General features: G+C 51.5%; 1 protein-coding gene and 1 long non-coding RNA gene across 4 annotated transcripts in view; one reads left to right on the top strand and one right to left on the bottom strand.

Moving 5' to 3' along the window:
- Positions 1 to 857, top strand: part of LOC135906536 (uncharacterized) — a 125,589-nt gene extending 124,732 nt beyond the window's left edge. For both annotated transcript variants that reach the window (XR_010565759.2, XR_011508565.1), the window contains one exon: positions 241 to 857. This is a non-coding gene — a long non-coding RNA (uncharacterized lncRNA). The remainder of the gene's footprint in view (positions 1 to 240) is intronic.
- A 12,203-nt stretch (positions 858 to 13,060) lies between these two features.
- Positions 13,061 to 24,407, bottom strand: part of LOC135906459 (uncharacterized) — a 71,179-nt gene continuing 59,832 nt past the window's right edge. For both annotated transcript variants that reach the window (XM_070525097.1, XM_065437840.1), the window contains exon 2: positions 13,061 to 22,953. In XM_070525097.1, coding sequence (XP_070381198.1) covers positions 18,063 to 22,535 — 4,473 coding nt within the window. In that variant the 5' untranslated portion in view covers positions 22,536 to 22,953 and the 3' untranslated portion in view covers positions 13,061 to 18,062. The remainder of the gene's footprint in view (positions 22,954 to 24,407) is intronic.

Raw genomic sequence — 24,407 nt, 5'->3', positions numbered from 1 at the left:
GTTTAACATCGGTTAAGCTGAGTCACGTTGCCAGGTTCGCTCTAAAGATCCGAGTGCCCCACACGGCGACGGTGGTTCTTGCCGACGTCAGAGTCGACGTCCCGACGTCGGTGAAGCCTTCGTCCGGGTGGGTTGTCGTAGCGGAGCTGAAACCGCGACTGGGGCGACAAGTAGCATGCTGCGAGCCAAGATGCATGACATATACCATCCAGGTCACGCTGTTCTTTTTTTTTTTCGCAGGCAGACTGAGAGAGTTCGTGCATCCAGAAGCTCAGTGGTCGCGTGTCAGGCAAGAGCATTTCACCACCTTTTTTTTTTTGCTCGCCTTAACGGACAGCGGTGGACAAGGTAACTCGTATGCAATCTCGCCGGCAACATGCAAAACTTAACGGGAGAGCGAAACAACTATATTTAAGAAAAAAAGGAAATAAAGAACCAAAGGTACCAGGTCACTCCATGGCTGGTCTTAGGCGTTTTCTGTAGGGCGAACAGGAGCACTTGCACTCTATCTTAGGGTGCGTTCTATTGGGTGAACTGGATAGCTTTTATATCCCCCCGAAAGCACCTTCGCAATTGTGCGCTGTGGTGTAGGCGTCAATGCCCGTGCTTGTTTTGCAGTTCATTTATTTGCAGAATGCCCTAAAAGCTCCTTAAGAAACCTTGAATCGAGGAACATCGAAAAGCAGTACTAGATAACCAATAGCGCTTCAGTGTGAAGAGAAGCAACGGAATTTGAAAAGCAAAAGGCAAATACACCAATCAAACAACTGCGCGAATATTCGGCGGAGCGCTTTGGAGCGCTTCATATAGCACTCCACTTTCTATAATGGAGATGTTTGTAACACGTAGCACCGCTCCTGTTCGCCCATCCGTAAACTGCCGTTAGAAGCAAGTAAATAAAAGACACCGAGACAATTTTTTTTTGTGGTTCAATGATTTTCTTCTCCTTTTTTTTTCCTTCGGCGTGACGATTTTATTTATAAAAATATGTATAATATGTATATAACACTCTCTGTGGGTTTCGGCGTCCTTCCTCACTTCGGAGAAAAGGACGCGAAAAAAAAATATCGCAGAAAAAAAAAGAAAAGAAGAAATATGGGGGGAAAGAGTGCACTGGGATTCGTGAAAATACTACATATGATCTCAGACAGACAATAATAATATAATAATAATAATAATATTCATAAGAAGGGTGTATAGCGCGTTGGTTGGTCCTTTCTTTTGATTCTGTCACAGTAGAAACAAGCAACTTAGGAAAAACACTGTAGCCAAAAACCGTTAACGTTGCACCGTCCGGTTTTTGAAGTCGCGAAATAAAACAGTAAGTCACAGTACAAGCATACGCACAGACATACGCATGGAACTAAAGAGACAACAACAAAAAAAATGCAGGCACGCATTCAAGATTTCTTTTTCGCTTTCGCGTGCTTCCTATAATAACATCCAGAGCTGTCAAAGGAGGACAGGTTTACGACACAACAAACAAATAAACACAAGGGGGGAAAAAGTGGGGGAAAAAAAAGAACAAGACGTCAAGATTGAACACATGCACGCAAAGCGCAAGAAAAATGTTCAGGGCAGAGTGCTCATATGAAGACGAACTTGTACATAACACAAACACTATAATCACTGATACAGCGCGAACAGTATCAAAGTAAACTTCACAGGGACATCGTTCCACTCCGGCTAATATGTAGTTAGGCAGACAATACGATCCTATATTAAAAAAAAAGAAATCTTTCTCTGTACACGCTATCGTAGATCCTCTCAGTATAAGCACTCGGAAACTAACATAAAATGCGGGTAGCGTTTTCTGCAAACAAAGACATGCGGTCGCTCCAGGCTCGATGCGTTTGACACGGCGCGGTGTAAAAAAAAAGACGTGACAAACTTCCAAGCATTGGACGCATAACAAGGTCATCGGCATGTGTCGGCAGCGGCCTTGCATGGCTATGAAAAATAAAAAAAATAAAGAAAAGCAAGGAGTGTTTTCGCAATCAGCATGACGGGAAACATCCACGGGTCACCCGCTACTTAAGACATGCGCTTCTCGCATTTCGATTCGCCTTGTACGATAAGCCCGTTCCCAGATCAATAAGCCTGAGACGAGGTGTCCGCGCTTGGCCTAGCCTATCGCACGCACTTGCAGACGGTGCCCATCATGGGCAGCTTGGAAGCGAAGCGTTGTAGCCTGTATACAGCGGGCACTGTGTTCTTTACTTAAAGCCTACGAGTGAGCGGAAGTATGCGGGTATAGCTTCATACAGTTACGCTGCTCTTTTGGTAGGTGAAGACTAGATGACGTGCCTACAGACCGTAACACAAAACATGCCAGAACGATGTGGAATCCTAAACTGAGGAACAAATTGGAAGGGGGGGCCAAGAAAAAGCGGCTACTGCCGTAAACACACCGGACGTTGTTGTAAGGAACACTATGGATGAAAATGGGTATAGTAAAGGAAGAGTTACTCCGCCGATCGAAGTGTGAGAAGAAAAGAATTCTACGATTTGACACTCGTACATTCTTCGCACGTGTCCTTCCATATTTCGCGTACTCGAATGGGGCATGGCGGTTGTGGTAAATAGTTTACGACTTGGCTGCACCGAGGGTATCGGTCGACAGCTGGCGATTACGAAACTGAACTTGAATACAGAAGGGCACGTCTAGCGTACAGACATTTCTAAGGTATCTCGCAAGAAAAGAAGTGTCCGAATAAACGAGGAGGAACAGGGAGTGGGGTAAGAAACTATGTACATGGGTCTAAGGGAAGACAACCAAACGAAGAAAAGATGGGACACGAACTCGAGACGTAATGCCGTGGTATATAAAATATAATAAATAGGAAATATACAAAAAGTGGGGAGCTCGTGTATGCGCAAAGGGTATGTATGTTGTGTATTGTGGCTGGCGCTGTGCACCTGCGATGCAATAAAATAACATTACTCAAAAGGGAAAAAAAGAAAGCGTAGCGCGCCATGTACAAGAAATGAAAGAAAGTTAGCAGAAAAATTGCGTAGTGAGTGCTTGTGTGCCCATCACGTGGGATCAAGAAAAACAATGTTTTCGCATAAAGTGAGAAGGAAGACATCCTAAACTAAGCGCAGCGTCAAGAAATGTTTAAAAAAAGGTGTTTATTTCTTCAACCGGGAATGCAATATTTTTTTGTTAGACTCCCAGTGGCGGTGGTGCATTTGTTCGAGAACCGCGATCACTGTAAGCGTTGTCTTCGTCAGCGCAATAAAATATTACTAAAAAAATGTTTATGTTTTTGATTAACCATTTCTAGTTTCACTTAGGCCAGTGTTTCGCGATGGTACAAGCTAAAAGTTGAAATAAACCATCGTATCTTTTCTTTCCTTTCGCGTATTTCCAGCAATAATCGTTAGAGCTTCTCAATACACTGCGATCTAAACTAGCATTTTTATGAACTCAAGTTGGGAATCGGCAATGGGAATGTCGATGCATTTGCGTTACAAAGCTACGTCCATATGCACTCTAGTATATGCGCAGCCTAACTGGTGCCTGCATGCAGATAATTTATTCGAACCAAGGAATTTCCACATCGTGTGGCAGAATGACTGCACGGGCCAACTCATTCTTTCAGAACTTTTCCTAATTGTGTTTCTAATGTTTGACTTCATTAATGTCTGCAAATTTCAGTTTTTTTTTTCTCATCCAGTAGGCGTTCTCAAATTTCTCGAAGGCTCAAGATTCTGACCTGCGAATAGCTTTTTTTTCAACCTCACGCAAAATCTACATCGGTTATTAACGTCCTGCGTGGAAACACGATCGTACGCAAATTTAAAGAAAGTTCGACGCATCTGAACAGAAGAGTAGGATTTTGTTGAGTTCCTACTTAAATGGGATCAAGTAAATGTTGACGCAGACGCTCATCGAAGTCGGGGCAGGGGAAAAAAATATATATATATATATTCGCGATTTAGCGTCACGTCGTCAGCACAAGAATGTCAGGCCATCTACGCGCCCGGCGCCACCTGCTGGTTTGTAAGGACTGTAGCAACAGTAAGTGCAAAAGTTTGGAAGTATAAAGACGGGTGTGTGGAGGGGAGCTATGCGGTCACCTGCAAACATCGCCAGCCCTTTCTTGCAATTTCTTTCAATACAGCAACGCGGAACAGACAACCAAGATCACAAACTGTATAATGAAGGAATGGAGGACAGCTCAAACGCTTACAACGAGTTAAGACACAACGGGAAATGGAATAAAGTCAACAAAAAAGACAAACGAGAGACCGCAGCCCTCCTTCAATCTGCCGCTCTCTCTCGTTCTTGGCGCGTCTGTTATAAAACTCTCCTTTTGATTGGTTGCTCGCGGCTGGGCCGCCTCTACGTGATTGGCCAGCCTCGACACGGCTCGGCCTGTCGGGCATAACGTTGATACACGAACGAGTAACATAAAGAGCGAAGTGCGCGCAATGGAGGAGGAGGAGGAAGAAGAAGAACAGGCTTTGTCCGCCTCTTGCCTCTTCTCTCTTACTCCCACTCTTGCGACTCTATTTTTATTACCTTACCCTGTCGCCTGTCCCCCAGTCGACGCTCTGATACTATCCTTTCTTGAGTACACCGGAGTTGGGTGGGGCGAGGGTAAGTCAGAAGCAACTCTGCCGGCAATCCGCGCTTTCCCTCGCCGCATAATCCCTTTTGATTGGTCGTTTTGATTGTTTCGATTGCGACGCAGAGAGAGAGACACACACGCACACTCACAACACCTGGGCTTCTACAACTTTTTTTTTCTCTATACGTGACCCCAACCTTCGTCTTACTCCCGTCTTTCTGCTTGTTTCCATCATCACGTTCGTCGATCTACGTGTCCCGTATCAGCAGCAGCAGCAGCAGCAGCCGCTGGCAAAGGCATTAAGAAGTCGCGCGCGCGGCGGTGGCAGCATCTGTTTCTTGAAAACTGGTTGGGCCCGCATATCGGCTGGCGCAGCGCCCATATCTTCACGTTTTATGCCCGTCTGCGACGTTTCTTTATTTTTTTTCCTTTTTTTTCTTCCGCGCCCCCCTCCCGCCTTCATTGCATCCCGTGTCGCCGTCGTTTGTCGAACCGATCTCGGGGACTCGTTTCCACGATATATATATGTACACTCGTTTGCGTGTTCTTTAGATTCGTCCTCGCCTCCTCATTGGATGTCCAATGACACCGCTGCACGATCAGAAGACGTCGGTTCTCGTTTTATTCGCGTGCAAGTAACCTGTCGAAAGCGACGACGAGTCCTGATAGGACGCGAAGTTTGCAGCCGTCGAAAGCACCGCCTCGAATTCTTTTGTTTCTTTTTCAATTTTTTTCTCTTTATCTTGTTTTGCCGGGGTTGCTAAACTCTGTGATTTCGCGCTTTTTTTTCTGGTCACCGTACGTTGACTGCGGATTCGTAGGCCGTTTTGAATGCATAGGAGGCAGCGTCTACTCGCAGCCAGTGTTAGGTTACGACGTTTCGTTTGCGGCAGGTCGCGTGTATGCATCAATGCCGAAAATCGAGTTCTATACCGCGAGGAACAAACAGATAAAGGTCGCCTCGAACGCAGGCTACGGAAGCAGCAGTGGAAGAATGCAGTGTATACGTTGTTACGACGTGCACAGTGACAAAAAAAAAAATGCTCGCTCTGACTGAAACGTGCCGCTCGCCTCGTGGATACATGCGAAAGGCCGATCACACTACAGTTTTGTATTTTACTCCGTGATATCATCGACCACCGATAAGCGGCACATTTAGACCGAATGCGAAGCAAAATGGGGAAAAATAAAATAATATATAAAAAGGCTTTCAAGGGAGGGGGCACAGTTAAAGGAGCGAGATGGTGAAAGAGTTACCCCAGCCCTTCACGCGTGCTGAAGTGGCGCCCAGAAGTTTTCGCTATACGTCGGAGTTTTATCGACGTTCGTTCGCATCTGAGCGGGGGACCCCTCCGACGATAAGCTCTCGGCAGCGCTAGGGGAACGTTATCTACTGCTTATTTATGCGGACTGCCGGCTATTAATCATAATGTCTGTAAGTGGGCATGACGTTTTGAGAACAAAGAAGCGCATAAGGATAAACATTTACCATGTTGCACTGGGACGTGAGTCTGCCCTCAACCTTACAAGTGCTCAACGTTCGCAGACGTTGCGAATTCTAGCGGCTGACGCTCGCACTAATGCGTTTGACATTTACGACCTTCGTCCCGTTTTTTTTTTTTTTTCGGCTGGGACCACACAGCTTAAGCGACGCGGACAGACAAGCACGTTGTCTTGTGTGTACTTCGTCTTTTCTGTCCTTGCATGTCAGCGTTGCTTAAGCTGTATGCGGTCCCGGAGTCAGTGCCAGAGCACCTATTCCGAAAGTATGTACTTCGTTTCTCAACGGTCGTCAAGGTTGCCTGCAACAGGCCGTGAAAACCGTACGTATTTGCTACTGAGTGGAATTAGTTTTTCTGTTTTAGCATGATTTAAAATCTAAATGAAACGAATGATCAGGGAGGACGTTCGGCCATGGGGGTGGGATGTGTTATGTATTCGTCAAGAAGACGCTGGAATACGAAGGTTTTCTTTTCGATGCGCACCACTCCTTAAACGCCTCGTCATCGGGAGCACAGATCTTATTAACAAAGACACATTTGTCTTCGTGAATTCACGGTGGAGGAAAGATGTAAACACAGTGCGAGGTCTTCAGGCAAGAGGGTCCGTTCCGCAGACTTGGCCGCCCACGGGCCAGCCAGCGCTCGCCTATCGGGTATATAGCGGAGAGTGGGTCGGAGGGACGGGGATCTTTATGCGCTGTACCAGGGGCAGGAAAACAAACAGCGGTAACCTATCGCCCGGAGACAGCCAGTTACAAACAGCTGAGGAGAGCGGGACAAGCCAGGAAATGAAGAAAAAAAGACAAAAGAAGCAGAAAGCGTCCGTCGGTCCATACGTCTGTTCTGTCCTGTTTCACGCTTGTAGCCGCGAGCCGGTCTTGTAAACTTCGCGAAACCAGCGTCGTATCTGACGTCGAGCGTATGTAGCCGATGGAACCGATGCAAAAAAAGAGAAAAAGAGGCATGAACGAGCGAAGGAGAAGCCTGAAACAATGAACGAGCGGCGACTGAGAGGAAATGAGAAGCGATGTGCGATATATCTTTCAGAAGGACAGACAAAGGGGAGAGGGAGAGAGAGAACGCGGCAAACGAGACCGACATAGCTTGTCCGCCAACGGAGCGGAACGGACGTTTACTGGAATCGGCAAGCTGCGTACAGCGCGCCTGTGCCGTGGTGTTGCCTCCCGCTTACGCCTAAAGCAACGGCTACAGCAAAAACGAAAAAAGAGAAGAACGAGCCGAATCCATAGCGATCCGTATGGCCGGCCGGCCGAAGCCTGCCAGCTGACGCTCTTCGTCTGCTCCGATGTTTCTTCTGTTTCCCTTAAGATGTAAGCAGACAAGCGAGAGAGAGAGAGAGAGAATCGAAAGACTTTTGGGGGGATGCGATGTCGATGCGACCGCGTGGTTAGGGAACGTCGAGGGGGCTCGTTTTCGGAACGAGGTCCATGCCGAATGCCGCACGTTGCGGTTTTGGGAGACACGGGCGGAGACGAAGGTGGTATACATCGAGAAGACGCCCGCTCGCGGAGACAAACAGTTTAGTCTGGCTTCTCTCAAATTGATGAGAAACGGGCCGAAAGAGAAGTGCCCCCAGCGCCCTCTTGCGTAAGTACGCGAACACTGCGTCGACCCCCCCACCAGCCGTCGAACCGCCGGTTGCCCTCCCCTGTCCTGTCAGGCTGGTTCTTTATCCTTCAGACTTGCTTTTTTTTTATTTCCTTTTTTTTTGTCTATCCATGCTTTTACGGTTGCATCGCAGATTTCGCGACCTCTCGGTTTCTGACAAATGTTTGGATTGCGCCCTCCGTCAAGCCGGACTCGCCTTCCAGACTACGCGCTACCAGCTACGGCTACGGCGCTTCCTCAGCTTTCTCCTTTTGTTTCGTTTTCGGGTTTTGTCTTGCGCGCAGAGCCCGCAAGATTCTCGGGGAGGAGGAGGCTTTCGGTGCATATATGCGTCAATGGCTGTAGGCAAGACGGAGGCGACGGCGCGGGGGGCGGGAGGCTTCGAAAAAGGAAAGATGGCGCGCAGGAACGACAGCGGATTGTTGACGATATGCCGTCACGGGTGGTCCCTCCCGCTCAGCTCTTGCAGAGAAAGTTAACTCTCTGTCTTAGAGAGCAGCAGAAGCAGCACGGCTTCGTCCTCCGCCTTGTCTCGTCCTTTTACGGATTGTCTTTAGAGCCGCAGTTCTGCTAGCTCGGCGTCGCGAGGCCAACACGAATTTCGGATGCTTCCTTCTTCGCTGGCTGCTCGGTTACCGACATGCATTTGTTCTGCGCCGGAACGCGCTGTCGGAGGTTTTCTCCTGCCGCTGCAGGAGGAGGCGGTTAGGCACACGCCTGTACCGAGGGACGTTTGCGAGGCGAGGCTCTGTAGATGGGTACATATTTTCGGGGACGTCGTCCTTAGCCGGTGTTTCCGACGCAGTTGACAGGCGCCTGCCCAGTAAGTGAATTTCCGTCTGACAATTTATTTGATCGTTTGACTCCTTTCTCCAGGCGCCTTTCTGTTCCGTGCAATCCATCGATGGATTGCGCCAAGAGCAAATCGATTTCATGCCAGATGTTTGACAACGGACCGGGACGAAGCAAATCGCTAGTTATAAAAAGGGAGGCACGGCTTACACCATGGAGTTCATGTCTTTGACTTTCGTGTTTGTTTTTTTTTCGCTATAATTACTGTTTTTATTTTTATTCTTAAGAGTCACATCGACGCCGTTTCGAGGGTTCTGTAGCGCAATGAATTCGAACGGACTAGAGGCGTGATAACTTTTCCAGGACGAGTTACCTTTGTGGTCGTGAGGGTATAATAAATGAAATGAAATACTTGCGCCTACTCGTTTGTTTAGTGGATTAGGAGAAGACAACGCTCGCTACATCGTCTCCGGCGCAGAATCCGCTAAACAGCGCCTCTGCCAAACGTCATCCGAACTCTGCGGCCAAGGAGAACGAAATAAAAGGGGGGGGGGGGGGGGAAGAGAAAGTGGTGGGGCCCGTCAGGGCAAAAGAGGAACGAATGTCGGTAGCTGCCACCGAGATGTTTTCCAGCTGCGGCGACACTTAGAACGAAAAAGTATCCCCTCCCACGAGAGAGCGCGAGATCGAAGGAGTGGAGCATGGAGATGAGGAATGCGACAATCCGACAGAGCGACTTGACGACGTCGGCTGGGGAGAGGAGAGGAAGGGGGGTGGGGGAGGGCGAAATCGAAATGGAAACTCGAAGGGGGGCGGCGCGTGAGAGATTGAACGCCGACCGCAACCTTCGCGGCCTTCCCTCTCTCTCTCTCTCTCTCTCTCTCTGAACTCCATCGAACCGCTTGTCTGTGCGAGCGGCGCGTCAAACAGGTGGTTCGCGTCCCCCGGGAGGTGGTTGGCGCCCCGTGCCCGATCGAAACCGAGCGTCTACAATGTCGCGCGACGCCTTTTGAAGAGCCTCACCCTCCCCCCCCCCACTCCCAGCTCTACGGCTCGTCTTGGCCCGCTTTTGTCGTGAACAGGAAGATGGTTTAGATATCCGATGATAGAAGTACGCTTAAAGAAGAGAGTGTTCTTTTCTCACTGCTCTCATTTAAAAAGAAAAAGAAGATGCATTTCGTGTAATCGACTTCATCGAATTACTAAGAAATAGAGCTCATCGATGCTGTGAATTTCAAAAAAAGTGCTTAAACTCTATCAGAAGTACTTTTGTTTCCTGTTTTCACTTTGATGTTTGCTTGCACGCGTGATTCCTGCTTATTTTGGTGGTCTATATCATAGCCATCGTGTAGCCCCTCTGTCTCACGCCGTCTTATCAAATGGCATTGTCTTTCAATAAAAATAGATTGCATGAAGTAAATGCTGTCTGAATAAAATTTTAGTGCATGCGTTCGAGAAGTGTTATCAACTGCAAAAAAGTTTTTAAAGTTCCTTAGCCTGCTCATCACTACGGCACATCGATATAATTCGTCTTATGTTTAATCTGTGTTGGAAAACGCAATACATATTTCGTTAAGGTTAATGTCAAAATTCGCACTCTACAGTATTACTGTCCTCAGTCTCTTATAAATATTTTTCTTGTTGCAGCTTTCTCTCCTCGTGCAACAAGATGCTTTCGGTTCGCTTTCAAAGGCTGGTTTTCTGATTTTTCGCGAGTAATTAATGATGTGTTATTTCTGCGAGAATCCCGCTTAAAGATGGGCTAACGCTATTTCGATCTTACATTCGAAGATGAATTACGCATATTAACACACTCCATTAAAGTGGCTTTACAAAAGTTCGTTTAAACGATTCCAACAGCGGATAACAGAGGCTGTTGGGTCACGTGAACTAACCCTTGAACGAGCACGGCTGTTCTCTAGCGCCGAGCAAGTTGCCGCAGTTCGTGTATGGTTAACTGCCTGCGAACTAACAGTTAAAAAAAAAAGAAACGGCGGTATGGCAAAATACCACGCGGTTCCTTTGCCACCAGAACGCGACATATGGCGAAGGCTGTACGGAAAGAGACCAAGATGTTCGCTTTCTTTTTTGTTTTGCTACGTGTGTAACCAATCTCGACGTAGACTAGGCAGTTACCCAACTTTGCACTCAGACCTCCCAAACTGGAATGCTTGACTCGCGTTCTATCATTTTTTTTTTCTCGCGCTTGTTTCGAGTGCCACTTCTTTTTCTTTACACTTTTTTTGTTTCACGTAAGGTTTCCCTCTAACCTTGGTCCGTTCGAGACGGGCATTCCGAACCACGCCCCGACGTGGTTGGGCGTGCGAGTAATGGAGGAGCCGTTTATTATTTCAAGGTTGCCCTCCCCACACGGTTCTTATAAATTTCGGCAGCTGTGAAAACAACGCCACGTCGCCCGCTTCTGTCTGCCCGCGGACAAGCGGTCCCAGTCTGTCTGCGTAACTCAAAAATATATATATATAAGAGAGAGAGAGGGGGAGGAAGTTAGTACGGAGACACGGAGATCAAGAAACAGGAAAACGAAAGTGCGCGAGGCATTGGCGCAGAAGGACAGAAAGAAAGAAGAAAGTAGACTAGATGAAATAATATTAAGGAAGAAAAAAGAGAGTCGGCATTGAAAAGAGCGCGCGGCCGTCCAGTCGAGAGGGAGGGGGCGCGTAACTGGAAAGGAGGTTGGGGAGAGCGGGCCGGTGGGTGGTACCACATCAGTGCTCACCGATGACGCTATTTCTCGCTACTAGATGGCGCTGCGATACCGCGGCGTACGTGGAGGTAAGCTGCGGACGCATATAAAAAAATGCGGAGGAGGTTGGCGCGTAGCTTGCTTAGCAGGCATTGCCGCAGTGGGCCCGTTATAAACGAACCTCAGAGGATTGGTGGGAGAGTTTGACCGTGGAATCAGGCTGAAGCAGCGCAGGAGCACCAAGCCAGGAAGACGCCAGATGAAATCAATTCACTTCAAATAATCTAAATCGTTAGCTTTAATGTCCTCAAACTGCGCGGAGAGCTACGAGGGAAGTCGTAATGGAGGTATCCAGCGTAATTTTGAGCACCTAGTTTTGCGCGTGTGTGTGTTCTTCTAATTATTAACGCCGCACTTATTACTATTATTTAGCCACACGGGCGTGTTGACTGTCCGTCGGCTTCTTGCCTTGGCGCTGCGTGTTTGATTTCTCCGAGATAAGGAACAATGAAAAGCCATCAACATGCTTTGTGGCGTATGCTGCCTGTAGCGGATATCAGAACCTTCTCTTAATATATCTGCAAAGATGTTGCGAATAGCAGAAAAGCTTTTTTTTTTCGGCTCCGCCAGGGCGACAGGTTGCCAGTTTCCGTGAACGCCAAGCTGAGATATCAGGATTCTTACCGTTTACGCAGTCCCTATTTTCCTATAACTATACACATATAGCTATTTCTTTTCCGTGTTAGCTTTTCTACCTAAGCCTAATTTTGGTACACTGTCCCCCCCTCCCTCCCCCTGCTACACTATTTCCGTCTCCCGCCTCTTTACTGCCAGTTTAGTTCTTCCCTACACTCCCGTCGCATCTCGGTGGCGACGTGACGCAGCTGGTCCCGCGCGTAACAGTCGGCTGCCATTTTCTTTATCGCGCGCAGCGGAGATAAATTTATGCGCCACTTATCGGAAATCGGAGTGGCTCGCCCTCCTCTCTCCCGAGCCTCTATTTGCTCCCTTTAATGGATTTTCAATGAGACTGGCTCAAGCCTGTCTCAATTATATCTATCTTATGTCTTTCTTTATATATACATTCCTATTCTCCTTGCTTTAGCACCAGATCGCCTTTCACTGCCAGAATCCCACCCCGGTGTGATTCCTTTTTTTTTTTTTTTAGATCTCTCTTCTCGCGGCATTTCTTTACAGCGCACCGACCTCAGTAACGTGAGACACGAGAGCCAAGAGCGCGTAGCGGCTTTGATCACCATTTCACCGCGGCCCGCGTGAATTGTGTTCCCTTTGCCAGGTGCTTTTTTTTTCGTTCTGTTACGTTTCTTTCCTTCTCTCTTTTTTTGACAAAAGCAGCGCGAGCAAGTAGATTAGCAAACGAGATGTAGGAGGCAGGGAAACGATGCGACAGTGCTGCTCCTCTCTACATTTCTTCTTTCCTCTCAAGTTCAGTGTTATTCTTTTTTCCCACTGTTGATCTTCCGAAGAGAACTTTTATTTTTTATCATCTTTCTCGATTCTTTTCCGACCCCCCGTCCTAATGCCCCGGTCGAGAGGCGGCTTTCCCGGCGTTCCCCAAAATCCCCGAAGTATATATTTTACAGCGCCGCAGACCGGGCGCGAGCTCTTTTCACATACAACCTGGCGCAATTGGAGTGTTTAGTCTATTTGCACTTCTTTTCCTCCTTCTTCTTTTCTTTCTTTCCTTTTTTTTTAACTTTCGTGGTACCTGTCTGCGTGTCTATATCTGCCACTCACCATTCGCTTTGCCTGCGAGCGTTCGACCGTCGCCCCGAACTCCCCCCTCCAATTACTCCCCTCCCCCTCCCTCCACCCCTCCCCCTCCAACACCGGGCACTGCACGCTGTGTGTGGAAACTGGCGCTCTGGGGCGATGTGCGAAGCTTCGGACCTTTGTTGAAAGTTACATCGACAAAGGAATACGCGAATTGAGCTCGCTTGCAGGTTGCGTGGTGGCGCGGGGAACGAAATTGAAAGAAAGTAAAGAAAGAAAAACGAAAACGATAAAAAAAGAGACAAATTGAAAGAAAATTTGCACCGCGTACATTCGGAGGAGAGCAGACTTGTGTATGGTTGGCGCAGCTTTATCCGTGCGCCGCGTAATTTACACCGACGCGGTTCCTCGGCTTGTCTTCATCAAAAGAGGGAGCAGGCTTTTTTTCAGTGCCGAATGAAACGGGGATTCAAGAATAAGAAAAAAATAATTCGAGGCAGCGAGTGGTCCGGCAACAAAAAGAACCCCTGTGAGGGCGCTTGCATTGCTTTTCTTTTTGTCCTAATCTTTTGTCCTCGCTGATAAAACTGTATGTTGCATTTATTTAGCTGTATAGCATGAGCTTTTTTGGCTTCGTTGGACACCGTCTTTATACTACTTATATTACTGTCTAGGAGGCTGGTGAAGACGCCATTTGGAAGTCGTCCATTTTCGAATCGAAACGCAAACGAATGAAGACAGCGGGAAGGACAATAGGACAAGCTCTTGTCCTCTGTCGTCCCTGTCGTTCTCGTTCGTTTACACGCCGATATAAAAGGGCGTATTACGTTGTCGGACAAGATTTTATTCACTTTGGTATTCGTGCTTTCAAGGCGGTCTGTACACACATGACGGGGCCACGTTGCCTGTTTTTATAAAGTGACTTGCATTTAAAGTGTGCGTATACCAATGGCCTTCCGCTTCTTTTTCGGAATACGTTGAATCAGCCAGCGCTTATTAAGAGTACATTTCGCGGCTGCAGACTTTTTAGTGCCTGACTCGGGAGTAGATGCGTGAACATGCGAATTAAAATCGGGGCGTCTTCTCGAACGGCGCGTATGAGGTATGTTTCACTTTCCTCATCGAAACGAAGCAAGTGGATTGGGCTCCTGCGTGCCTGCTGCGCGAACTTTTTGAAGCGGGCGCTCTGTAATTGGAGAGCGAGACCTTGACTCGGTCGGCCTCGCAGAAATTCGTCAGCGAACTCCAGGGTTACCCCAAGGTTGAGAGTGGGGCTATTTGGTGCTGCATAATCGATGTTTTCCCAGCGCGTTACACACGATGAGGCCTCCACTGTAAGGCCTGACAGAAAAAAAAAAAATTGTTGTAGGAATTGCGTTGTGCTCCTAATACGTTTTATGGCATTCAATATGCTTTCCGTTGAAGTGCGGTTGAATGTTAACGTATGCCCGCACAATCGGAAATGCGTGTAATAAGCCCAGGCTAGTAGTGAGTGCGTGTGTGTAGTCTCTCACAATCGTCGCAACCAGCCGCACAGGCTGGCGTTGGAATGATTCAGTTTGGGAACAAACATCATTACTACAGTGCACAGACTAGCTTACGAGAAAAAAAAAACAGAAACTGTCGAAGTAAAGCCATCAAAACCGGAACGCACTTTTGTCAGGCCTTAGTTCTCGGGCACCGGTAGAGGTGTACGGAAACAGCCTATCGGCAAAATATACAACAAACTAGAGGGACAATCGCGATACAGACTCGGCATTCAGGTATAGAGGGAGAGAGGTTGTGCACGTGCAAGAAGAGGGCATACGCAAGACAGGCAGCAGTAATCCATCATACACAACATGCGAACAAACAGGTTCAGTCCGAAATGAGAACACGGCACGTATGCATAAATACAACAACAATGTCGCCGCCAATCGCCGTGCACGGTCTCAGAGCGCCCGCCGCACTTCTCTGCTGGCATGCCGAGACGAGTGATTAATGACGAATGTCGACAGCCGGCGATTCGGCTTAAAGCGAGATGTCCCGATTGCCGCGATCATTTCGACGAATAGCTAGCTCTTCTCGCTCTTTTTTTTTATATATATACCGACGTTCCCTTGTGGAATTGTGACCTTGAACTAACCGTCTCAACTGGGCAGCATCAGCGATACGTCATAACGGCACGATACTGTCGCTGAGCTAAGCACTTTAAAAAATAAAGGCGTATAGCTGGTCTTGTTTTACATGTACTATAGTTGGTTAAGCCTTCCGTTGTCGTACTAATCTTACAGTTACAGAATGTTTCCATTGCCAAACCTATATGTTACTGTACGCTGATCTCTAGACTCGACGAATTTGCGATTCAGCGCCCTGAAATTTGGACAAGAAGGTGTAGCAAATTGCAATCTGTTTTATTTCGAGCTTGACTGAATCTGTACTCTATATGTACTTGTAGCAATACGTTAATCTCTTTCTGAGTGCGATATAACTTACGAAAAATGTCGCAATGGCCATCAGGTCAGCGGCGTCATAATGTAATGAGTTCGTCGATTAGTTAACATGGCTGGGACTTGACAACCTTCTCTTGTGTATTCCCTTTATTCTAGCGATACGTCTTATCTCTTCGACCAGTCGGAAAAGGCAAAAAACATGAAATACTCTGTTCGACTAGCTACGCTCACGGCATCTTCATTCTTTGCACACGTCCTCAGAGAAGACGTGCTCGCGCTTTCGACGTTATTGCACTTCGCACTAGAGCCTTATACCACCAATCTTGGAGGCCTTTCCTTTTTTCATACGCCCTTGTTACTCAGCTTAGACCGACGCGAATGCAAGATAAGCTGCTACAGCAAGTGCCATTTCTAATTTCCAGAATTTAGCCGAGTCACAAGTGAAGCTTCGCCGGAGGTCGACGCCCGCGGTGCAGAATAAACGATAAGGAAATAATAAACGAAGCGACTTTTAGCGCAAGTCGTAACAACAGCGTGTCTCTTTTGATTTGTGGCCTGCTCAACGGCGTGTTATCACAATGCGACTAAAGTTTTGATTCTCAACGCGCCACCTCACTTCCACGGTGGCACAGGTGCGGGCATCGACCGACTCCCGCAGCTCGGCTTCCCCTCAATACATTCTGGATGATCCCTGTTCAGCAGACGCGAATCCGAGGTTCGAAACGCGTGTGCCACGTGATACGTCGTTTCGTTAAAAGTCAGCGTTATTAGAATATGAAATTTAGACTGCCGGGAAAGCTTATGCGGCCCAAGGGCCGCGCTCGCAATTAGGTAACATTTAGTTCGTGGCCCGGTCTGAGGGCGATGAGTAAAACGATAATTTGTTCACAAAAACACTGCTGGCTCTCTTTTCGTGACGCGTATTACTGATCCGCATTGCTGAGTTTTTTCCTCGACACTCGCGCGTAATTGAAAATCTCAGCGTGATTACATCAGGCAACTTGTCTGACACCTTGGGGATGGCATGACACGTATCATGCCATTCCCACGACAGTCAAACGCCAAGTCGATTTTGGAACCTCGGAGTGGCGCCGCCGATCAACTTTCGGACCGGAAAAGGGCTGTGCGAACAGAAATCTCGGACTGGGCACTTGCATGGCGCAGCGATATACCATCCTTGTGGTCATCAATCTGAACGTCGTCCCAGAATAGACATGCGAACTTCACGAGACGAGTGATGGAACGGGCAGAGACTGACCTTGTCAAAGTCGCCGCAAGCACATCCGACGCACAAGAAGACAATGCGGGGGTCAAGGTACGAGGACAAACAAAGAACAGAAACGAAATTAAACGGGCGCGCCGGTTAATCCCAGGTCGTCTTTAGGAGTTGGAGGAGGCTCGCTTGTCCGCGAGCCCCGCTGACAACGTGGCACAGCGGGGCGACGGCTCACTCTCGAAGAAGGCTGACTCTGAGGTGCAGGGTCGGCGACGACCGCTTCTGGCGTAGACGGACGCTTGGCGACTTTTCCCCGGGGTACGGGGAAGATGACGCTCCGATGCCTTCGTCCTCGGTGCGGTTGTACTGTCGGGTCGAAGACTCGCTCGGTGCCGTCGAGGCGGCCAAGAACAACGGGAGCTGTCGTCTTCGTCGAAGAAGATGCGAAACGGCTACGTTACGGACACGGCGGAGCGCACAGGACGCACTGTGAAACCGACGAACGTCGGGGCACCTCCGAAGCGAACACTTTCCGGAGGCACACACAAAAACACACACCTCCTGAAGTGACGGAACTGGTGCAGCAAGTTCCGCGGAAGAAGTAGTAGTTCCGGAAGAAGAAGAAAAAAAAAAGGATATTACGGAACGCGCATGACACGGGAACGTCCCGCACTGTTTGCAGCGAAGAAGCAGGTCCGACGCGTCACCGGCCGGTGGACCCCGTTGTTGTAGTATTGTCTTGCATCCCTGTCGGCGGGGCGCGGCCGAAGGCGCGAAGGCCAGTCTTCTTCCCTCTTGTGTAGGCTGCGAATGATGCTCTCCCGCAGGGGTCCGGGACAGGGGACGAGAAAAAAAGTTCACGTAGCGCGCACACACGAAACTGTGACGAAGACACTGGCAACGGCCGTGTGCCGCCGCTGCTGCTGATCACTTGCTTTGTGGCTGCTGCTGCAGGTGTAGCTGATATGCTGTGTTCGGTCCTCCCGAGCGAGACTTTGGGAGGACCCGAGGTCGGTGCCTGCCAGGCTTGCTTCTGCTTCCCCTTCCTGTGTTCGTACTTCGCGGAGAGCGACGACGCGAGGCCTGCCGAGGGGCGACGGAAAGAGAAAATTGCACGTGTGTTCAAAGGAGGGAGGGAGCAAGGGCGCGAACGGCGCGCTGCCATCGTCGTCTTGCGTCTGGTGGTACACCAATGCGTGGCTGCGTCTCCGATGTATTTCTTTCGCTGTTGCCGCGGGCAGTCCTCGGGCGGCGTGTGTCTTCTCTGTTGTGTCTTTGTGTAGCGTGTGACTTTGTGGACCCGTCGCGAGGCTCGCGTCGAAGAGCTTGCAGCCGACACGCGCGCACCCTCTCCGGGAAGGAGCGAACTACTGTGATGACGTCTCTTCGGGTGTCCGCGTGCCGTGCCTCCCTCGTCAGTGCGGGAGCGGGGGTACAAGTCTTCGGGGGCTCGCCTTGCCGAACAGCGGGCCCGGCTCAAGCGGGCGTCAGCGTGAACGCCACGGTCATGGGTTGGGACACCTTCTGGCAGACGGGCAGGTATACGAGCGACGGCACGAACGTGTCGTTCTTGGTGTCCTCCGACTCGGGCTGCGCTATTAGGAACGGTTGCATGATGAAGGTGCCGGCCGAGGGCGGGCTCTGCGGCATGGCGTACGTCATGGGCAGCTGGCCCGCCGCCTTGGTGGGCGTCGGCGTCCTGGTGGGCTTGCCTTCGTCGTCGGTAGTGCTCGCCGCGGCGGGAACCGAAACGTCCGGCTGGCTGCCGACGCTCTTCTCTTCGGCCGCCTCCTCCTGGTGCTGCTTCATGATATGTATCTTGAGGATGTTCCAGGCCCTGGTGGCGAAGCCGCAGACGCGACAACGGAACGGTCGGCCGCTCTTGACCGGCCTTTTGGCGTCGTGCGCTGTGTAGATGTGGTTGAGGCAGAGCTCCCGCGAACGGAACTTTCGGTTGCACTTGCTGCAGCGGTAGCGCTTCAGCTTGGACGGCTGCTGCTGCGTGGGGGCGGGCGCCGCGGAGGAGGCCCTGGCGGGGTCCGCCGAGGACAGGTCTTGGGGCTGCTCCTGGGACGTCTTGGGCAGTCTGATCGAGGCGGCGGCACTGGCGAGGCTGGCCGAGGCGAGACCCGCTGCGCGGTGATTGAGAAGGTGACGCTGCAGCGAGTGGTTGTAACGGTAGGCCCGGTGGCAGATGCGGCAGACGAAGCGCTTCTCGCCTTCCAGATTGACTCCCGTGTGCCTCTTTTCGTGCGCGTAGAGGTTGGAAAGCCATCGCGTAGAATAGACGCAGTAGGAGCAGTGGTAAATGCGGGTGCTGCCGCTGCCGCCTAGCGCGGACGCCAGGCCGGGCCGCTTGAAGAGGTGCGCGGCCCTGTCGGCAGGGTGCGGCGGAGCAGCGCCGTTCAGCTTCACCGTGTCTTGGGCCACGGCAGCCAGGGATTCCGAGGCAGCGGATGCCGGCGAGCAGTTCATCAGGCCCAGCTCCTCGCTCGTGGTGCGGTGGTCTTTGATGAGGTGAATCTGAAGGGCCACCTTGTCCGGGAAGCCCTGTCCGCAAATGATGCACAGCTTCGCTGCGCCCGGAGGAACGCTGTCCATGCGGCTGTAGACGTTCTCCTTGAGCATGTCGCTGTGGTCGTTCACCATATGCGTCTTGAGCCACTTGATGCTCTTGAAGCGCCTGTCACACAGCGGGCACACCTCTGTGTAGTGGTTGAAGCTTCGGTTGCTGCCGTCGCTCACTTCGCCAGGCTGGAAGGAGGTCGGCATCTCTCCCCTGTCCGCACTGCTGCCTCCCGCTGAGCTGTGGTTTGAGTTCTCCTTGGCCGGATCCTCGATGATGCCGTGCGTGTTCTGCTTGTGAACCTTGAGGAAATACTTGCTGCACAGCTCCTTCTGGCAGATTTCGCAGGTGACGCCGCCGATGACGCTGTTGCGGGCCGCCTCGGCAGGGTGTTCGTCTAGGTTTATGCCATGCATCTTCAACATGTGGGTCTTCATGAAGTACTTGTTGCACAGCTCCTTGTTGCAGATGTTGCAGTAGTTGCGCCCCGTCACCGAGCTCCTGGCCTTGTCGGGCGTCGGCACCGAAGGCATCGCCATGGACAAGAGCGGCGGTGGCGGCACGGGAACCAGCGGGCCACTGACCTTGCTGACGGCGTTCTTGGCTTGGCCTACGTCGTCTTTTTTGGGAGCCGAAGCCACGTCGATATCCATGTTGATGCCATGGATGTTCTGCTTGTGGGTCTTGAGGAAGTACTTGCTGCAGAACTCTTTCTGGCATATCTCGCAGAAGGCCTCCGAGTCGAACACGGGCGACGGAAAGGCGACCGCCGAGAACGGCGGCGGCGGAAGGTCTCCGGGACCCCTTTGCTGCTGCGTGGAGGCAGCACTCGCGGGCGATGAGGAGCCCGGTGCCAGACTGCTGCCGTCCTCATTGAGGAGAACGCCGTGTTCGTTCATCATGTGCGCCCGTAGGAAGTACTTGTTGTCGAACTCGGTGCGGCACACGTTGCAGACGACCTTGTTCTCGTTGGCGATGGAGGCCGTCAGGTCGCGTATCATGCTCTGCAGCTTCTGCAAGTCTTGGCTCGCCGCGTCCTCCGTATGGCAAGAAGCGCCACCGCCGGAAGCTTCCGGCTGCCGGCCCAGCCGCAAGACGTCTTCGCGTGGCGTGGAACACAGGGCCCTGACCTGGATGTTGCTGCCGCCGCTGATGGGCGAAGGCGGCTTGGACTCCTCGTCCTCTTCCTTCACGTACGGAACATTGTGGGTGTAGAACTTGTGCATCTTCAGCAGGTACTGGCTGGAGAAGGGCCTGTTGCAGATCTCGCAGGTCAGGTCCGCTGTCGGCTCGAAGTCGCTGGCGAAGGTGGACTTTAAAACTGCGGATTCCGGACTGGTCCCGCCTCCCGCTGTTCTTGAGGGAGTCGTCAAGTTCTCGGGCGTATCTTGAGGAGTCGACATGGTGGCAGCGGCGCCGACGGGCGGTGCCATGGAAACTGCCGGCGGCATCAGGTGGTGTGACATCGAGTGCTGATGATGCTGTGGGCCCAGCGGCGGGTTTCCCTTCGGCGCATCTGTCGCCGGTATGCCGTGCTTGTTCTGCTTGTGGGTGCGGAGGAAGTATTTGTTGCAGAACTCCTTGCAGCAAATCTCGCAGAATGCCTCCGCGTTGATGACGCCCATCTCTCGAAGCTTCTCCGGCGTGAACACGGTGGTGGAACCGCTCTCTGTGCTTGAAGACGAGTTCTGGTTGAAGAACGCCGGAAGCGACTTCGGGTCGCCGCATACAGAGGAACTGACGATAGGCGAGTTGCTGGACGCCGACGTCACCATCGTTCCTGTCGGTGGCGTGAGACTCGGCATGCTGAAGCGGCCGTTGACGCCCGGATACAGGCTCGAGAAGTCCATGCGGAACGGATCGGAAGGCGGCTGCTGCTGCTGCTGTTGCTGTTGTTGCTGTTGTTGCTGCTGCTGTTGCTGTTGTTGTTGCTGTTGGTGCTGCTCAAGGGGCATCGGGCCACCGTTCTTGTCGTTCCCCGTGCCCGCTGCCATGCCCGCTGGATCTGTGGAGGTGGAGCCCGTCGGTGACGTGCTCATCTTTCGCTCGACAATATTATCGGCGGAGCTACTCTGCTGTGGTTGCTGCTGCTGCTGTTGTGGAAGTTGTTGTTGCTGCTGCTGTTGCTGCTGAGTTGTAGGGTCCACAATGCCATGGATTTTCTGCTTGTGCTTCTTCAGGAAGTATTTGTTGCAAAACTCCTTCTGGCAGATCTCGCAGAAAGACTCCATATTGATGATACCTTGACGGCCGGCCATGCTTGGATCAGACATGGGCCCCTGAAGCATCAGTTGCATGGACGGTGGGCCACTCAGTCCCGGCGGAAAGAAACCCGGTGCGTACGGGGAGCTGACCAGGGACTCCACCGAGTAGATGCCGTGCTTGTTCGCCTTATGAGTCTTGAGGAAGTACTTGTTGCAGAATTCTTTGTTGCACAGCTCGCAGAATGCTTCCGGGTTGAAGATGCGCATGCTACCCGAAGGCGCCGAGCTCCCGTTCGGCATTGGCGTCGACGCGTTCTGGCCTTGCTGCTGAAGCACGGGAAACAGGAACGGCGCCATTGGATTGGGGAACATGCCGAGGGGGACAGGCAGGCTGCCGGGCTTGACTTCGTTGCCGCTCTGTGAGATCGGGATGAGGGGCGGCATCGCTGGGAACGGGAACGGGTGATTCTTGGCGAACTCTGCTGTCTCGCTGACCGTCGGCTTCCGGTCCAGGAACGGCGGCGGGTTCTGCATCTCCAGCGAGCTAGTCGAGCCAGAGTTCTTGTCCCCAGCGGCGGCCGCAGCCGCAGCCGCGGCGGCGGCGAACGCTCGATTGTAGCTCGCCTGTTGCTGGAGCTGCTTCTCGAGGAGCTTCTGCACGTGCTCTTCCTCGATGTGTAGCCGGAGCTGGTCGTCAGTGGCGAAGCCGGCGTTGCAGTGGTGGCAGCGCAGCGGGCCCGCCGCTTCCGAGGGCTCCCCGTTGGACTCGTCCCTGCGGCGACGCTTGCTGATCTCGAGGTTGAGGACGCCCGAGTCGACGACCGTGTCATCGCTCTGCGCCGCGGGGCTTGTCGCCGAGCCCGGGACGTCGTCGATACAGTCGTCGTCGGTGGGCGACCCGACCGGGTCCGTTGCCGCGGCGACGACCAGGTCATCGGGGCCTTCCGGAAGGACCACGGGCGACGTGTGGTAGCGGACGGGGTTGCTTTGCTTGCGCCGCTTCTTGGCGCGGGGCTCGTCGGCTCCGGTGCGGCCCGGGTCTGTCTGGTAGGCGAGCGGGTCCTCGTCGCCGGATCCGCCGGCTACGTCGGCATGGCAGGGCGCGGCCGGTGGCGACACGTCTCTCGGCGGTGGGGACATTCCCGCCGTCCCGTCGGCCGGGTAGCAGTCAAGGTTCATGGGTTGCAAGGCGGGGGCTGCGACTAGCGGGCCTTCGCAGTCCCTTGTCGTTTGTCGATTCGGGGACGCCTTCTCGCGGTTAGTGTGGTTGCCTGCGGACGACACGACCCAGCGACGACCCTCTTGCGGTCGTATGTCGGTTCGGAGAGCGCGAGGGTGGCTCTGGCCGGAGCGGCGCTGACTACATGGCGGTCACGACCGGCCTCGCTGGCTCTGGGCGGATCGAGTGCGACGCATCTTGGCTCCCTCCCGGTCCCCGAGTAGACTGTGCTCGCGCTGTCGCTCTCTCGAGTGTTGTGCTGCGGTTGTAGTTCTTCGTCGTCGTTTTCTTGTAGTTTCTAGTTTTTTTTCTTTTTACGGGTGCTGCGAGCCTGGCTTGTGCTTGTGTGTTCTCGCTCCCTCTCCCGTTCTTGCAGGCCTGCGCATAACGAAAGGAAGAAAAAAAAAATTCACACAATAAGTTCTCGTAACTGAAACAAGGAAATGCATGACATAATATGTTCACAGCAGAATTTTCTGAGACAACATTGTAGGAGCTTTTCTTGATAGACCAAATCGTGGCGGTAAATACTGATAATACAGGAAGAAGTACGCAGACATATGTGACGCGGCGATCAAAACGCTGTCAAGGCACAACATTTGTACAAAAGGGCTACGCTGTACACAACGGGGCACTCAGCAAGACCCAAAGGCTTCTTGGGTCTTGCTGCGACCCAAGTAGCTTGCGATATCCAAGCGGAAAGCAAGCCTTTTGGTTCCTCTAACCTAAAGCTCTTTTACGCTCTGGGGCGCTCACATTCACGGCACCGCGCTGTCACAAAAACTTGGCCGTCATACTGAATAAATAACGCCAGAACACGCTGTGCTGAAGCGTTGAGCTTCAGCACGGTTCAGTTGGTCTAAATCCCTTGCACATTACGGTTTTGTCGATGAAATTTCAGACACCGTGGCAGAGCCGACATGTCCGTGCTACTTTCGCCTGCGGCCACTGCGGCCAATTCACACAACTATCTCTAAGCTACAATTAAGCTGCGCGAAGCAATATATCATTGCAATACAGGGTACACGAGATAGAATACGCCCCACTAGGAGTCTTATAAGCGGACACCTGCGCCAGAAATCAGACTGCTTAGCTTCGTTACCCGACAGAGATTCCGAAAATGTGCAGTAGATCTCGCTGCTGCAGAGGTGGAACTTCGTGACGTAAACGCAACCTGTTCCCTTATCCGAACTGCCGTAACAGAGCGCGTTGGTAACGCTGCACGCGATCTGTTACGGCGACGGAAAGAACACATTCAAATACCAAACGAAAGGAGCGTTGTGCGAAGAAGCCTGCTAAATACGGGAGCTGTAGCTCTTCAATAAGTTAGAACGTTTCGGCACAGCTCGGAAGAGAAAATGGTGACTCAGATGCATTTAAGCAGTACAAACGGTCGCCATCTTTAATAGCCCTGAGGCGTGTGTGCTGCTAAAAAAATGTTAACTGCACTCAGTTGAGAATTCCAAACAGCTTTATGTTTCGCTGTTCCAAACAGTTCTGAATGTCGCATGGAACCGGTTCGAATTAGCCCGCGTATGTACACCCAGGCTGCTCGTCAGCGCTCTAGTGGTGCTGAACACCGGTATACTCAAGATCAGTGCGAGAACAGTGTCATCTCGTGGCTGGTGACATAGGCATTCTACTCGAGAGAGATAGCAAGGATAAGAAAGGCAGGGAGGTCAACCAGACGAGCCGGGTCCGGTTTGCTACCCTATGAGGGAAAGGCAGAATAGGAAGGGTAAGATAGGGAGATAACACTGCAGTAGGACGCACAGCAGGCCCACAATCGGTCACTGAGGCTGGCGCACGTTCTTCCAAAGATAACATTTTCT

This window comes from Dermacentor albipictus, chromosome 9 (assembly GCF_038994185.2).
Source record: "Dermacentor albipictus isolate Rhodes 1998 colony chromosome 9, USDA_Dalb.pri_finalv2, whole genome shotgun sequence".
In the NCBI taxonomy this organism is placed as follows: domain Eukaryota; kingdom Metazoa; phylum Arthropoda; class Arachnida; order Ixodida; family Ixodidae; genus Dermacentor; species Dermacentor albipictus.
This window is presented reverse-complemented; position numbering and strand designations above follow the sequence as displayed.